The 15,205-nt window shown below is 39.7% G+C and overlaps 1 protein-coding gene and 1 non-coding gene across 2 annotated transcripts in view; one reads left to right on the top strand and one right to left on the bottom strand.

The window, feature by feature from the left end:
• The window catches only part of LOC103516122 (myotubularin-related protein 13-like), a 34,939-nt gene that overhangs the window by 18,857 nt on the left and 877 nt on the right, over positions 1-15,205 (top strand). Inside the window, exons 19-32 of the mRNA XM_026828611.1 lie at positions 323-484; positions 692-826; positions 2,386-2,602; positions 2,668-2,802; positions 2,884-2,935; positions 3,293-3,399; positions 3,759-3,944; positions 4,418-4,595; positions 5,608-5,733; positions 6,693-6,880; positions 10,681-10,932; positions 11,604-11,760; positions 14,477-14,677; positions 14,762-14,772. Of these exons, the coding sequence (XP_026684412.1) occupies positions 323-484; positions 692-826; positions 2,386-2,602; positions 2,668-2,802; positions 2,884-2,935; positions 3,293-3,399; positions 3,759-3,944; positions 4,418-4,595; positions 5,608-5,733; positions 6,693-6,880; positions 10,681-10,932; positions 11,604-11,760; positions 14,477-14,677; positions 14,762-14,772 (2,107 nt within the window). The remainder of the gene's footprint in view (positions 1-322; positions 485-691; positions 827-2,385; positions 2,603-2,667; positions 2,803-2,883; positions 2,936-3,292; positions 3,400-3,758; positions 3,945-4,417; positions 4,596-5,607; positions 5,734-6,692; positions 6,881-10,680; positions 10,933-11,603; positions 11,761-14,476; positions 14,678-14,761; positions 14,773-15,205) is intronic.
• Positions 8,213-8,318, bottom strand: LOC113470296. The gene has a single exon (XR_003393400.1). It is a non-coding gene; the product is annotated as a U6 spliceosomal RNA (small nuclear RNA).

Here is a 15,205-nt window from a genome sequence, read left to right as displayed (position 1 = left end):
TTTTTCTCAAAAAGGAAAAATTCGATCAGGAAATAGTAGATTGGAACACATCACATCTCTTCACACTCCATTTAGTTATCAAGAACTGAAGGGTGTAAGATTGATTACCTTGCCTTGGGTATCAATTTAATTCGAAGAAACCATTACCATTTACTGATGAAAATTTGTAATGAAGCCCCTGGCGTGGTTCGAAAATAACTTCGAGTTTTATTATTCGCTAGGTAAATGCCGATTTAAAGTTTACGTAGTCAACTTTGTGTCGTCAATCACCCCGCTCTACTGCTCTTTCTCAGTGCCTCATTTCCTATTCCATTGTTCTCAGTTACCCCGCTCTCCTCGTAATGCCGGCGTCAATCACAGATGAGAGTGTGCGTAAGATTTACCGCTGTTACCGGCACGGTAGAGTTCCGGCAATAACATGGCGACATGGTAAAAACAAGAGTCTTCTAGTCCGAGGGTCCGGGGCTCAGTCCCATGATTATTGGTAAGCCGCGACCCAACTTTCAGTAATTAAGCTCTCTTGAATTACCATTTTAGAGTATGTGTCTTTTTGTGGTTTTTATGGCTTGGTGACAATATTGTTCTGGAGAAGCTCTTCCACTCAACCACTGCTATGACTAACAAGTAAGTATTATTATTACTATTTGGTATATCTACCGGATGGTATATTTACTGGTACCTCTGGATGTAGGCAGAGTTGTGGCTGGGGCATGTCAGATTCTAGTCTCAGTATTAACTCGCTGCTATTGGCGGCGGAAGACAACACGCTGACCCCGGAGAATTCCCGTCGCTCCAACCCGTTCAGCAAACCTATGTCTACCATGGGGTGAGTGGATTTCTTATTAATTAAATTTATGAATGAATGAACTGTTTTAATAGTTTTATTTATACAGATATGTATGTTAACAATGTTAAAGCTAATACCTATAATACTTAATACTAATATCTAATCAAATTTAATGAAATTATTATCAAATCATGGAATCTCTTTGGTAAAGCAGAGAACTTTTTCACACTTTTTGTTGTGTTAAAGCAGAAAGCTTTTTCACAAATTCGGTGTGGTAAAGCTGAGAGTTTTTCCACAGTTTTTGTTGTGGTAAAGCAGAACGGTTTTGCACAATTTTTGTCTTCTGAGTTAAGTCTAAAGTTCACTAAACTATTCCACAGTTTTTGTTGTGGTAAAGCAGAACGGTTTTGCACAATTTTTGTCTTCTGAGTTAAGTCTAAAGTTCACTAAACTAATTGTATCTTTTTTAAAGAGATTTGATCGAGGTAACTGTAACTGCTAAGGTCTTACCGTCCCTAAATCTTGAATGTTTCCGTCGTCTCATACATAAGATCCGACACCCATCTCATATTCTGCATCACTTCGCGTTCTGTGGACAACAGATGGTGCCCCAGATACCGCTCAATGAGACCAAAGGCAAGAATGCGTCGCTCAAGTAAGTCAGAGATTAATGGAAGAGTGTTTTGTTAAGTTCTAGTATTATACCATAAAAAGTCCCCAAAAATTCCGCGTCGGCTTTTGTCACAATCGCGGAAAAATTTGGCATAAAAATCTCATTTTCCGAAGGAATTTTGCAAGAAGTCAAAAATTTGACTTCTTGATCTTGAAAGATTTGACATCAAGAAGTAAAACGAAGATTTCTACAATTTGACACCAATAACTTTTTGTTGGATGTTGGGGTTGTTTGCTAATTTTACTATACTATCCATGATTCATGCAGAGTAGGAAGTGCGAAGTGGCGGGAACAGGGCCAGGCCTCTACGCCGCAGTTAACTCAGTGGGCTTCGAATCTTAAAGTTGGTCGTTCGAGTCCAAATGAACTCACGAATTGTTCCTAGTTGTATTAACTGGGGAACGATGTTTGTGACAAGCCTTTAAATATGGCTCAACACAGTTGAAATTACTTTCAAATGTAAATAATAAATAATGTATATTTACGGGACGAGCCCTTTTTAAAAATCACAAACATTTACAGAGAAAAAAAAGAAAAATTCCGTTGGTCCTCATTTTTCCTGCTCCATGGCTTTGAAACATCACCCAAGTAAGCGCAACTGATCTAGAAAAAAAAGAAAAATTCCGTTGGTCCTCATTTTTCCTGCTCCATGGCTTTGAAACATCACCCAAGTAAGCTCACTAAACTAATTGTATCTTTTTTAAAGAGATTTGATCGAGGTAACTGTAACTGCTAAGGTCTTACCGTCCCTAAATTAAAGAGAGCAGGAAGACAGGATAAGAGAAAGCCAGCCTTTCCAAGAACGAACCCTATCTGTTTAGGATAAAGTCGTCCCCGGGCGGGAATCGAACCCGCGACTTTGTGCTTACAAGACAGACGCGCTACCAACACGCTAACTGGACTTTGGCTATCCCTTTGTTTGCAGTGTATTCCCACGAGGTTCAGGGGGTAAAACCAGTGGCGGCACCGCGGGGAGTAAATCATTCGCCAGATGGGGATCACTCAAGGATCGCCGGAACAGCAATTCCAACTTCCCGCCTAGTGGTAACGCGACCGGCCCTGGTGGTCCTTCCAGTACCAATCTACGCTCCCCTCATAATCCAGCCCGGCTCAGTGCAGATTCTGATAGTGGCAGTGAATCGGTATGTAGCCTATGTACTTTTTTATTGTACTAAAAATAGCAATAAAATGATGGGGATCACTCAAGGATCGCCGGAACAGCAATTCCAACTTCCCGCCTGGTGGTAACGCGACCGGCCCTGGTGGTCCTTCCAGTACTAATCTACGCTCCCCTCATAATCCAGCCCGGCTCAGTGCAGATTCCGATAGTGGCAGTGAATCGGTATGTAGCCTATGTACTTTTTTATTGTACTAAAAATAGCAATAAAATGGAAAAAAATTAATAGTCTCTCTTTAACTCCAGCGTCCTAGTTCTGACACACAATCGGATGTAGCAAGAAAAGCTTCAGACCAAGGTCTGTCGGACGGGCTGAGGTCTGAGTATGAGTAATCATAATCAGCCAGTCACGCAATATTTGTCTCCAATTTTTACGTCTTTAATTACACTGTCAGTGTCAATAAGCTATAAGTAAACAATTTTAGAAATAATGACTAGAAAAACGAGTAAAAAAAAGTAATAAGTATACAATATACATAGGTAAAAGAGAATAATATAAATATAAATGACTAGAATAATTTTCATTGACACAGTGAAAACACAATGCAAGTCAACAAGGAACATGTTAGAACCTAAAGTCATTGTGTTTAATATTATATTCACCCATTCATCTCGTCTACTTCCCAGGGGCTATGCGAAGAAGGCCATCGCTAAGACGGCCCGTACATTATGCAACTATCAGGGGCGGTCGTAGACTTGTTGGATGTTCAGGGAAGTTCTGTGATGCTGTGCCTGGAAGATGGATGGGACATTACATGCCAAGTGAGTATAACCGGCCCTGTGCTTATTTTTTATTAATTTATTTTTCTTTTAATAGGAGGGTTTTCCGCTCTTCCTCCAAACCACTATTTTGTGTCCTTTGGTACTGAACACTGTACTTTTATGAAGGTCCATAATTAAGGAACCTGATGACGTAGTGCTCAATTCACTCTTCTGGTAAATAGGAAGACTTGGGTTCAATCCCGAGGCATGGTATTTTATCCTTTTTCTAGAACACAGAAATCTGCTCCTGAGTTTATAATAAGTTAATAAGCTTACCAGATGAGATTATTGGAATATAAATTTACAGTGAATGATCAATAATAAATAATCCTTTTTCTTTGAAAATTTTTCTCCCTCAGCTATCGTCTCTAGCACAACTATGTCTGGATCCTTACTATCGTACGTTGGAAGGGTTTCGTGTTCTAGTTGAGAAGGAATGGATCGCATTTGGTCACCGGTTTAGTCACCGAAGTAATCTCAACGTTCACTCACCGGCTTCAGGATTCACGCCAACCTTCCTCCAGTTTCTGGACGCTGTACATCAGGTATGAAGGTTTTTTTTTTAGGTACCTTTAATATAAATTCTGTTTTCTAAATAGTGGTTCAGTGCTCTGTAGAACTCAGGAAAACTACATGGACCCTATCGGGTTCAGAATCTAGGCTTGCACACCGGAGATCCTGGGTTTGATTCCCAGCAAAGCCGAACTTCTTTCTTCTCTGTGCTTGGAAGACAGGGTGTATTCAGCCTCGTGAGGACAATTGACCTAGCTACTTTGATCGAGTAGCGACCAGTGGCAGCATTACCAGAGATCTATACCTAGATATTACAGAATTCTACAAAAATTGTGCAAAGGGTCTCCTCAGCTTCACATAAAATGTAATGAATTAGTTTTTTTTTTTTTTTTTCTAAATTTCACCAAAATCAAACAAACTGTTCCAGAGAGTTATCAAACAAACAAAAATAAGAATCGTGTATTCAAAACTGAGTACTCACTTCATTCTCTCCCCTTCTTCCCAGATCCTAACCCAGTTCCCGCTAGCGTTTGAATTCAATGACTTCTACTTGAGATTCCTGGCGTACCATTCTGTATCGTGTAGGTTTCGTACGTTCCTATTGGACTGTGAGCTGGAGAGAGTGGAGTTTGGATTTGCCGCTGTGGAGGACAAACGAGGCTCACTCACTTCTCATCACAAGGGTGAGTAAGCATTTTTTTTTTTTTTTTTTTGAAAAATGATGAAACATATTAATATGTTTGATCTTCTCATCACTACCTAAATTATTAGGTAAAAGCTTTGCATGTTTTTTCTCAAAAAGGGGAAAATTCGATCAGGAAATAAGTAGATTGGAACATATCACATCTCTTCACACTCCATTTAGTTGTCAAGAACTGAAGGGTGTAAGATTGATTACCTTGCCCTTGGTATTAATTTAATTCGAAGAAACCATTACCATTTACTGATGAAAATTTGTAATGAAGCCCCTGGCGTGGTTCGAAAATAACTTCGACTTTTAATATTCGCTAGGTAAATGCCGATTTAAAGTTTACGTAGTCAACTTTGTGTCGTCAATCACCCCGCTCTACTGCTCTTTCTCAGTGCCTCATTTCCTATTCCATTGTTCTCAGTTACCCCGCTCTCCTCGTAATGCCGGCATCAATCACAGATGAGAGTGTGCGTAAGATTTACCGCTGTTACCGTCACGGTAGAGTTCCGGCAATAACATGGCGACATGGTAAAAACAAGAGTCTTCTAGTCCGAGGGTCGGGATATCATGGCAAGGGAGTTATCGGTATGCTCAAGGCCACGCACCCGTCTTCTACAGGTGAGCATAGGGTTAGGTAGCATGCAAAATTAATAGCATGGGAAAAGACAAAAAAGGAAGAGAGAAAAAAAGGCACAGAAGAAAAAATATGAATAAAGAAAGAGAAGAAAAGGTAAGGTACAGTGGAGAAAATAGAACAAAATGCAGGAGACAAAAAAAAAAAACACAGAAGAATCTGGAAAAATCAATGACAAAAGAATGAAGAAAAAAAAAAGATCTAAGATGCAGAAGAAGGAAGGAAGGAAGCAGAATAAAACTTGGGGAAAAAAGGGCAAAAAAGACAGAAAAGCCATTCAAAATCCTCCAGATTTTATCCTATAAGTTTTCCAAGCCTCGGAAAATGATCCATTAATCCGACCTAAAACGTTTTTCATTTACTTCCCCAGGCGTTTCAAATTCACTAGGTCAACAGAACCTGGGCCAATCAGTATTTGATTTCATAGAGAAGCATCATGCCCGATCTCCCATGTTCTTCAATTTCCTCTACACACCTGATGTGGAAAACCCTGTAAGTAATAATAATAATAATAATAATAATAATAATAATAATAATGCATGAGCTTTTTTAAGATAAAACATTCCTTGTTTATCCTGCCCAAATAGGTCCCAGGTCCCAGCAGTATTTTCAGTTTTTAGAAACAAATCAGTTCGGGTCAAACACCATTCAAGATTAAACAAAAAGGAAGGAATTTTAATTGTGTTAAGCATAAATGCTTGTCACAAATGTCGTTCCCTGCTTAATACACTACGCTAAATTTTATGACTTGACTTGGACTCGAACCACCAACCTCCAGATCCGAAGTCCACCACGCTAACCACTGCACCACTGAGGTTGGTTTCAAGATTAAACAATATTCGAGACTAGATAGATACCTAGAGTCCTAAGTTCCTAACACAATAATATGTAGATCAAAGACCACACTCACAAAGAAAGAGAGATCCACAATAATACCAAAGCCGTGTAAAATGAATTGGTTGTACCAATAATAATCATCAGTTTCTTTTGAATTCATAATAAAACGATAATCAAAACATTTGTCAGCATATAAATGAGGATTTATTCTTAATTTGAGATAATAGGGGGGAGGGGGGTGAATTAGTAGCGTCCCCCCGCCCCACCCCAGCTCACATATGGGTTAAACATTGTACCCCTACACCGCACAACTTTGAACGGTCATTTAGGGCACCGCGGCCCAAAAAGTTTGAGAAACCCAGGATTAGAACAAATAGATTAGAAGAGACCTCAAATAGAACTAAGAAGTTTATAGTGGAAAACCATCATGGTGAGGAGAAGAAGAAGAAGAAGAAGAAGAAGAAGAAAAACTGTTCAGTGTTACGAAATCTGTAGTGCATCATCGAATCTTCCTATACAACCTTTTTTACCCACCGTGTATGGACGAATAGAATAGAATTGTCAGAAGACAGTCAAGTTGCTTCTAAATGCGCTCTCTAATTTTCCCTCAACTTCCAGGTACGACGAACAAGTCAGCTCGTAAGGTAGTCACATTTGGCTACAACAATGTAGATCAGAGCATACCAGATGCATTCTCCTATGTCCTGGAAGAAATTCATCGACTGGAGAGTGAGCTGGGACTTCTGCCACAGAAATGGAAAATGCTGTGGGATAAATTAGAACTGCCTACCACAGACTCTCTCACGGTAAGAATTCGTTCCTTCATAAATCAAATCTAATCATGAATTCTTCGTGGTAAAGCAGATTCTTCACAACTGCCTCCTTTACTATTAGCAACGTCAATCTTTTTACACTGCTAATGCCGCCACTGGTCACTACTCAATTAAAGTAGCTACTCAATTGTCCTCACTCTGGCTGGGGGGACTTTAAACAGGGAGAATACCAGCCTGAAATTTTCCTTGCTAAAGAAATGGGAATGGTTGAGTGCGAAGGACTACTAGTCTGAAATTTTCCTTGTTAAAGAAATGGGAAAGGTTGAGTGCTAGGGACATCCACTCGTAAAATTTTGTAACCAAAACGAAATGTCAGCCCAAAAGCGATCACCCTAGGGCTGATTGAAAGGCTGACGAAAAATGCCGACCCCGTCTGAACACGGGAGAGAGCGAAAAAGAAGACTTGAGAAAAAAAAATCCTACAGACCCGCCCAAGGAAGGCCCAAAATCAGCAATATCACGTTAACAAACCAGTTAAAACTAGAAGGGAAAAAAAGAACTAACAGACTAACAACACAAACAAAGGTATATACCTATCAAATATGTTGGACATTATAATAGTCTGCGGGGGTAAAGGGACTTTTCAGTCACATCCTAGCAGTATAAATGAGGTATATTCTATTCTATTCCAATTTCTTCTCTTCTGTCATACTATGTTCAATAGGTGTAGACACAGGATCTGACGATGATATGGTTTATCCCGGTGGTAGACTAGCGGGTGCAACCCATGGCACACTAGGTCAGCAGAACCTGGTAGGGTCGCGCTTCGCGCTCCCTTGTTTACGGTCGCGCTGCGCGCTCCCGGGGCTTCGCGGGGTTGTGCATGTGGTCGCGCTTCGCGCTCCTTTCTTTACGGTCGCGCTGCGCGCTCCCGGGTCTGCGCAGGGTGTGCATGAGGTCGCGCTTCGAAATAAGTGAAAAAATAATCAAATCACATATTTACCTATTTGTTGTAAAGCAGAGCTTTTTCACAACTTTTGGGGATATCACACATATCACAGCACTACTAAGTGCCTCCTTTGAAACCAATTTCCATATTTCAATAATCTTTTTACACTGGTGGCTACTCGATGAAAGTAGCAATAAAATTATCCTCACTAGGCTGAGTGCAACCCGAACTCCGAGCAAAAAGTCGAAAAAACTTCGGCCCCGCCGGGAATCGAACCCGGGACCTCTGATGTACAAACCTAGTGTAATACCCACAGAAGTTGCTTTAAAAAAATGGAAAGAAAATAATAGAAAGTAAAAAAAGTTATCTGAGTAATAAGAGTAATCTACAATAACTGAAGGACAAAATTTTGCCAAAAAAATGTGGAACGCTTCACGATTTTGCGTGTCATCCTTGCGCAGGGGCCATGCTAATCTTCTCTGTATCGTTCCAATTTTAGTATATGTACTGCCGAAGCAGTACGACCGATGGAGCAAAACTCCGCATATTTAAACAAACTCGTGAAGAAAAAACGGGTTCTCGAAAACACGCAAACTTTCAAAGGCGTTTTTATAAAAATTTCACAATGGGAACCCCAATTTTTTTCGTCGGATATAAATAGGGAAAAGTAAAATCTTGCCGGTAATGTAAATTTCCCATCAATTAAATTTAAGCAAATGCCCGAAATTTGCTGCTAACTCCGCATATTTAAACAAACTCGTGAAGAAAAAACGGGTTCTCGAAAACACGCAAACTTTCAAAGGCGTTTTTATAAAAATTTCACTCTGGGAGCCCCAATTTTTTTTGACGGATATAAATAGGGAAAAGCGAAATCTTGCCGGTAATGTAAATTTCCCATCAATTAAATTTTAGCAAACGACCGAAATTTGCTGCAAAAATATGCCGGTTCGCGGTTTTCTAACTTCTCGCGTGAAGAACATCATGCATAGTTGAAGCGAAGTATGAAAGTAGGGGAAGTGAAGAATGAATGAAATTTGTAGGGTGGGGAAATGAATGAGGTCAGGTTTCTTACAGGGTAACTCAGAAGAGTATACGATACTAGGTACTACAATATGGAATTCATTACAGTAATTTCGTTTGAAATTATTATGATGTAAATTTATTTTTAAATCAAATTATTTTGTTCACAATTAAACAAAACATTTTTGTATTAAATTTATAATTTTTTTCCATTTGACCAAAAAAAGTAGACTAAAAAATAATAATAATAATAATGGATATTGACTTGGCTTTGACTCTGTATATTATGCAACAGATGAGAACATAACATAAGAACATAACCCAATCACTCTTCTTCTGAGTTCAACCCCTCGTATAAGTAGGTATATTGGACAGGTTTATAATGATCTTATAGTCGAGGTTATGTTACCATGGAAACCACATAACAAGTAGGTACATATTCCTTGTAAACGCTAGGTCACGGGTTCGATCCCCGGCCGGTGTGCTATTTTATATCAAACAGATGCGGTTCGTTCTCGGAACGGCTGGCTTTCTCCTATCCTGTCCTCCTTCTCTCTTCGGTTTCGGGGGAAAAAAGAACCTTTTTTGTCCCATCGAACTTTTTTTTTAAGGCGCGTTACGCACTGAGGTAACACGTCGCAAGTCGCAAGATGCTACTGCTTACGTCCTGAATCTTGTTCAAAGAAACATGAACTTTCACATTGGAGTAACAACTAACAACATGTGACAATAAATATGAACTGCGTAGGTATCAAAAAATAATTTTTCCCACAAACAATCTTAGGTATTCCATACCTCGGCTGGGATTGAACCCACGCCCTCCTGTTTACCAGTCGAGCGCCTTGACCACTACACCACCGAGGCATTAAAGAGAATAGGCCAAATAGATTAGTTAGAAGAGACCTCAAATAGAACTAAGAAGTTTATAGTGGAAAACCATCATGGTGTGAAGAAGAAGAAAAACTGTTCAGTGTTACAAAATCTGTAGTGCGTCATCGAATCTTCTTATACAACCTTTTTTACCCACCGTGTATGGACGAATAGAATAGAATCATGTGCAAGATGGAGGTACACTTACCAATCAGACCATAGCACGATTCCATGACTCGGGATCTGTCAATTCTAGTAAGTTCATAGTTTAGCCCCTCAGTAACAATCGTCGTCTGGTCGAAAAGGATCCACCTTACTGGGATTCCGACCAGTCCGGACCGACAAGCGCCGTCGGTCCACCACTACTAAACTTTTAGTAAAGTGGTTTCACCCTAAATTGGGTGACAAGCTGGCCGCCGCGCCTCCTAACGCTTATTCAGCCCGGGACCGGAAAAAGCCATCAGCACGGAATTGTCCAGGTGGTCACCCATCCTGTTACCAACCACGCACAACGCTGCTTAACATGAGTGATCCACTGGAAACTGTTGTATTCAACGTGCTTTTGCCGCTGGTACATTTATAGCTTATAGTGTGGCAGTTTCTCGAGACAACTCACATACAATTTGTCCGATTTTAACGAAATTACCGCTATTTCATTCAAAACTTAATGTACGATTTCCTCCCCTGCGGGAATCGAACCCGCGGCCTAGCGCTTACAAGGCAGACGCACTACCAACTAATTTGCTTTGGGAGTTGAATGAAATTTTTAGAATTTGCTCTCTACTTGTTTCTTTCGTTTAATATTGCTTCTTGTTATTAATCATGATTATTCTGTCGCGGGAATCGAACCCGCGGCCTAGCGCTTACAAGGCAGACGCACTACCAACTAATTTGCTTTGGGAGTTGAATGAAATTTTTAGAATTGGCTCTCTATTTGTTCCTTTCGTTTAATATTGCTTCTTGTTATTAATCATGATTATTCTGTCCCCCACAGCGGCACTCTTCATTCTCCACCCAACTGGTCCGATGGCATGGTCGTCTCCTACACAAACGTTCCACCCTCGAGATCCTCATGCGTGGCAAACTGACCAACAGCGGCGTTCCAAGCTCGACCAATGAGAACGCAGGAAACTCGACAGCCCCTCCCCCTCATGTGTACTCGCACCCTCATAGGTTCGAGAGGCATAACTTCACCACGCCCACTTACTGTGATCTGTGTACAAATCTGCTGTGGGGACCAGTGAAGGTAAGTAACGCTTGGGGGATCTTACTCGCCTTATGACCCTTATGTGGTGTGGCTTAACCTATGTGCTCACGATATCTGAGTTATCGCCTATAAATCAACCGGTAATTCAGTGAACTCAAAAGGGCCCCTGGGGGTCCCCGAAACTTATATAGAAACAATATCCTTCGTTTCAGACATTAGGCAGTCAAGATATATATGTATTTCCTATATTTATTTACGGGACTAACCCTTTTTACAATAATGACAATAGAAAAAAAGTACAATAAAACTAAACAAACACAAACAACAATCAAATACAGTAGAAAAGAAAAGTAAAATGAAATATAAAAAGTAAAGTAACATTTCATGAAGATTTCTATTTTAGGTTTGACGGAGAGATCTGTAATAACTAATACATAACCTAATAACTGAGGTCTTATTATCATCCTGAAATCGAAGAGAGAAGGAAGACAGTATAGGGGAAAGCCTGTCGTTACGAGAACGAACGAACCTTCTCTGTTCAGGATAAAGATCACCTCGGGCGGGAATCGAACCAGCAATATAGCGGTTACGAAGCAGACGCGCCACACTCCAAACTAACTAGGCTAACTAGACATTCTTAAATGAATAAGTAGATAAGTACTAATGTTCTGATTTGGTTTCACATTTTACATTTGGTTTTGGTTTTGCAGACCTCGATGCGATGCTGTGATTGTGGCTACAGTTGTCATGAGCGATGTGCTGAGGGCGTACCAAAGAATTGTACCAAATATAAGAATGTGCAAGATGGAGGTACACTTACCAATCAGACCATAGCACGATCCCATGACTCTGGATCTGTCAATTCTAGTAAGTTCATAGTTCAATTATTTCATTTATTCAAGTAGGAATTTTACAGCAGGGCGTACCTACCAAAGAATTGTACCAAATATAAGAATGTGCAAGATGGAGGTACACTTACCAATCAGACCATAGCACGATTCCATGACTCGGGATCTGTCAATTCTAGTAAGTTCATAGTTTAGCCCCTCTAAAGGTTGGATGGTAGAGAAAGGCTCTGCCAAAATACCAACAAAGAAATGTTAATTTTTACTAACCACGCGCAACGTTACTTAACTTAAGTGATCCTTGGAACGGTTGCATTCAGCGTGCTATCGCCGCTGGGTTTTAAGACTTTTGATTGGTCCTTGCAGTTGGTTACCTATATTCTACCTATCTTAAAGGTTGGATGGTAGAGAAAGGCTCTGCCAAAATACCAACAAAGAAATGTTAATTTTTACTAACCACGCGCAACGTTACTTAACTTCAGTGATCCTTGGAACGGTTACATTCAGCGTGCTATCGCCGCTGGGTTTTGAGACTTTTGATTGGTCCTTCCAGTTGGTTACCTATATTCTACCTATCTTCGTCAGTGCTTTAGTAATGGCAAACTTTAGGTACCCTAGAAGAGAAAACAGTATCTTTTTCCTTTTTGTGCTTTTTATTTATACGTATATATTTTTTGTTCACAATTACTATTCAGTTACCGTTAATATTTTCTTTATTTATTTTGTACTGTACAGTTGATAGTAAACGTAGAAACAATTGTTATAGAAACAGGTACAGCAGTTATTTTTAGCTAAATCCCCTCTCAGGATGAGCTTTTTTTATCGTAAATTTTCTAATATGTATGTACCTACCTAGATAGTCGAATGCTATTGGTCAGAAGTGGTAGCAAGGATTTAATGGTCGAATCGAATTCTCGATTACTATTGGTCAAAAATTGGTACCTACCAACGATTTATTATTATTATTTTTACTATCCAAATGTTTATTAATGTACACTTCTTAAGTGATCTATTCCTAGAGTCCTAGAGAGTATAGCAAAAGTCTTCACTAGCCTCTATTCTTTTCTGGGTGATTTAGCTTTTGGTAAAGTGTTACACGCTTTAGAGATAGGGAGATACCTAGTTAACATTATTATTCTATTCCACTAATATTAAAAAGCTTTTTAATGTACACTTCTTAAGTGATCTATTCCTAGAGTCCTAGAGAGTATAGCAAAAGTCTTCACTAGCCTCTATTCTTTTCTGGGTGATGTAGCTTTTGGTAAAGTGTTACAGGCTTTAGAGATAGGGAGATACCTAGTTAACATTTTTATTCTATTCCACTAATATTAAAAAGCTTTTTTTTCTAGTTTGCGTTTGAGTTTTTATCGCTTTAATCTAATGGATCCACCTTTCACCTTGCATTTCGCCTGTCGCAAAAGTTATGACATAATGTTACAGCAGAAAAACCCTTTAAAAACATTGTAGAACCATTATTTTAACTACTGTGACATTAAAATATTGCGAAAATTTATAATTTTTTAGTTAAGAACTTACATTTTCGAATTTATTAATAAATAATTAGTAAATAACTTGCTTGCACGTATTTATAAATTAGTAAAACTAGCCAGCATGTGTGTCTGTCGATTTCAGCGGTGAATTGTCAAACGCAACGTATTATTATGTGTAGGGTGTGTTTAATGGAAATCTAAGTCGATGCTAAGTAAAAATACTCATTATCCATGTACAAGTTTGTAATCGCGTTTGAGTTTTTATCGCTTTAATCTAATGGATCCACCTTTCACCTTGCATTTCGCCTGTCGCAAAAGTTATGACATAATGTTACAGAAGAAAAACCCTAAAACATTGTATAACCATTATTTTAACTACTGTGACATTAAAATATTGCGAAAATTTATAATTTAGTTAAGAACTTACATTTTCGAATTTATACATTAATATATCACACATGGCCGCGATGCTTAGCGTGTAATCAAATAAATAAATAAAATAAATACATTAATATAAATATAAATTTAATAATAAATAAAAAGAATTGTACCAAATATAAGAATGTGCAAGATGGAGGTACACTTACCAATCAGACCATAGCACGATCCCATGACTCGGGATCTGTCAATTCTAGTAAGTTCATAGTTTAGCCCCTAAGTAACAATCGTCGTCTGGTCGAAAAGGATCCACCTTACTGGGATTCCGACCAGTCCGGACCGACAAGCGCCGTCGGTCCACCACTACTAAACTTTTAGTAAAGTGGTTTCACCCTAAATTGGGTGACAAGCTGGCCGCCGCGCCTCCTAACGCTTATCCAGCCCGGGACCGGAAAAAGCCATCACGGAATTGTCCAGATGGTCACCCATCCTGTTACCAACCACGCACAATGTTGCTTAACATGAGTGATCCATCCGTCGGTCCACCACTACTAAACTTTTAGTAAAGTGGTTTCACCCTAAATTGGGTGACAAGCTGGCCGCCGCGCCTCCTAACGCTTATTCAGCCCGGGACCGGAAAAAGCCATCAGCACGGAATTGTCCAGGTGGTCACCCATCCTGTTACCAACCACGCACAACGCTGCTTAACATGAGTGATCCACTGGAAACTGTTGTATTCAACGTGCTTTTGCCGCTGGTACATTTATAGCTTATAGTGTGGCAGTTTCTCGAGACAACTCACAATTTGTCCGATTTTAACGAAATTACCGCTGTTTAATTCAAAACTTAATATACGATTTCCTCCCTCAGGTGTAACTGCCAAGCAGAACCAGCAATATTACGATCAGTTCTCATCGAATGTGGCCGAGAATCGAACCCATGAAGGCTACCTGTACAAACGAGGAGCGCTACTGAAAGGTTGGAAACAGCGGTGGTTTGTGCTAGACAGTATTAAACATCAGCTGAGATATTATGATGCGATGGAAGATTCACATTGTAAAGGATATATTGGTAAGTAAAGAACAGAGGAAAGTAATACTGACTTCATAAGCCAATGGAAAATGCTGTGGGATAAATTAGAACTGCCTACCACAGACTCTCTCACGGTAAGAATTCGTTCCTTCATAAATCAAATCTAATCGTGAATTCTTCGTGGTAAAGCAGAGAGCTTCTTCACAACTTTAGTGGGTATCACAGCATTACTAATTGCCTCCTTTACTATTAGCAACGTCAATCTTTTTACACTGCTAATGCCGCCACTGGTCACTACTCGATTAAAGTAGCTACTCACTTGTCCTCACGAGGCTGAGTGATCCCCGAACTCCAAGCACAGAGCCGAAAAAACATCGAACCCGGGACATCCCGAGTGCGCCCACTCAGCCTCGTGAGGAAAATGAGTAGCTATGACATATAAATGCGCAGAGCGACCGGTGCCAGCATGGTAGGTAAACATTGGATGTTTGGATGTTAGGATTATTGAGATATTGGGAAAAATCCTACAATGCTGCAGTGAGCACCAAAGTTGTGATATAATAACAC

Source organism: Diaphorina citri, unplaced genomic scaffold (assembly GCF_000475195.1).
Source record: "Diaphorina citri unplaced genomic scaffold, Diaci psyllid genome assembly version 1.1 scaffold1492, whole genome shotgun sequence".
NCBI classification, from domain to species: domain Eukaryota; kingdom Metazoa; phylum Arthropoda; class Insecta; order Hemiptera; family Psyllidae; genus Diaphorina; species Diaphorina citri.
Note: the sequence above shows the minus strand (reverse complement) of the source record. Positions and strands in the feature narration are given on the sequence as shown.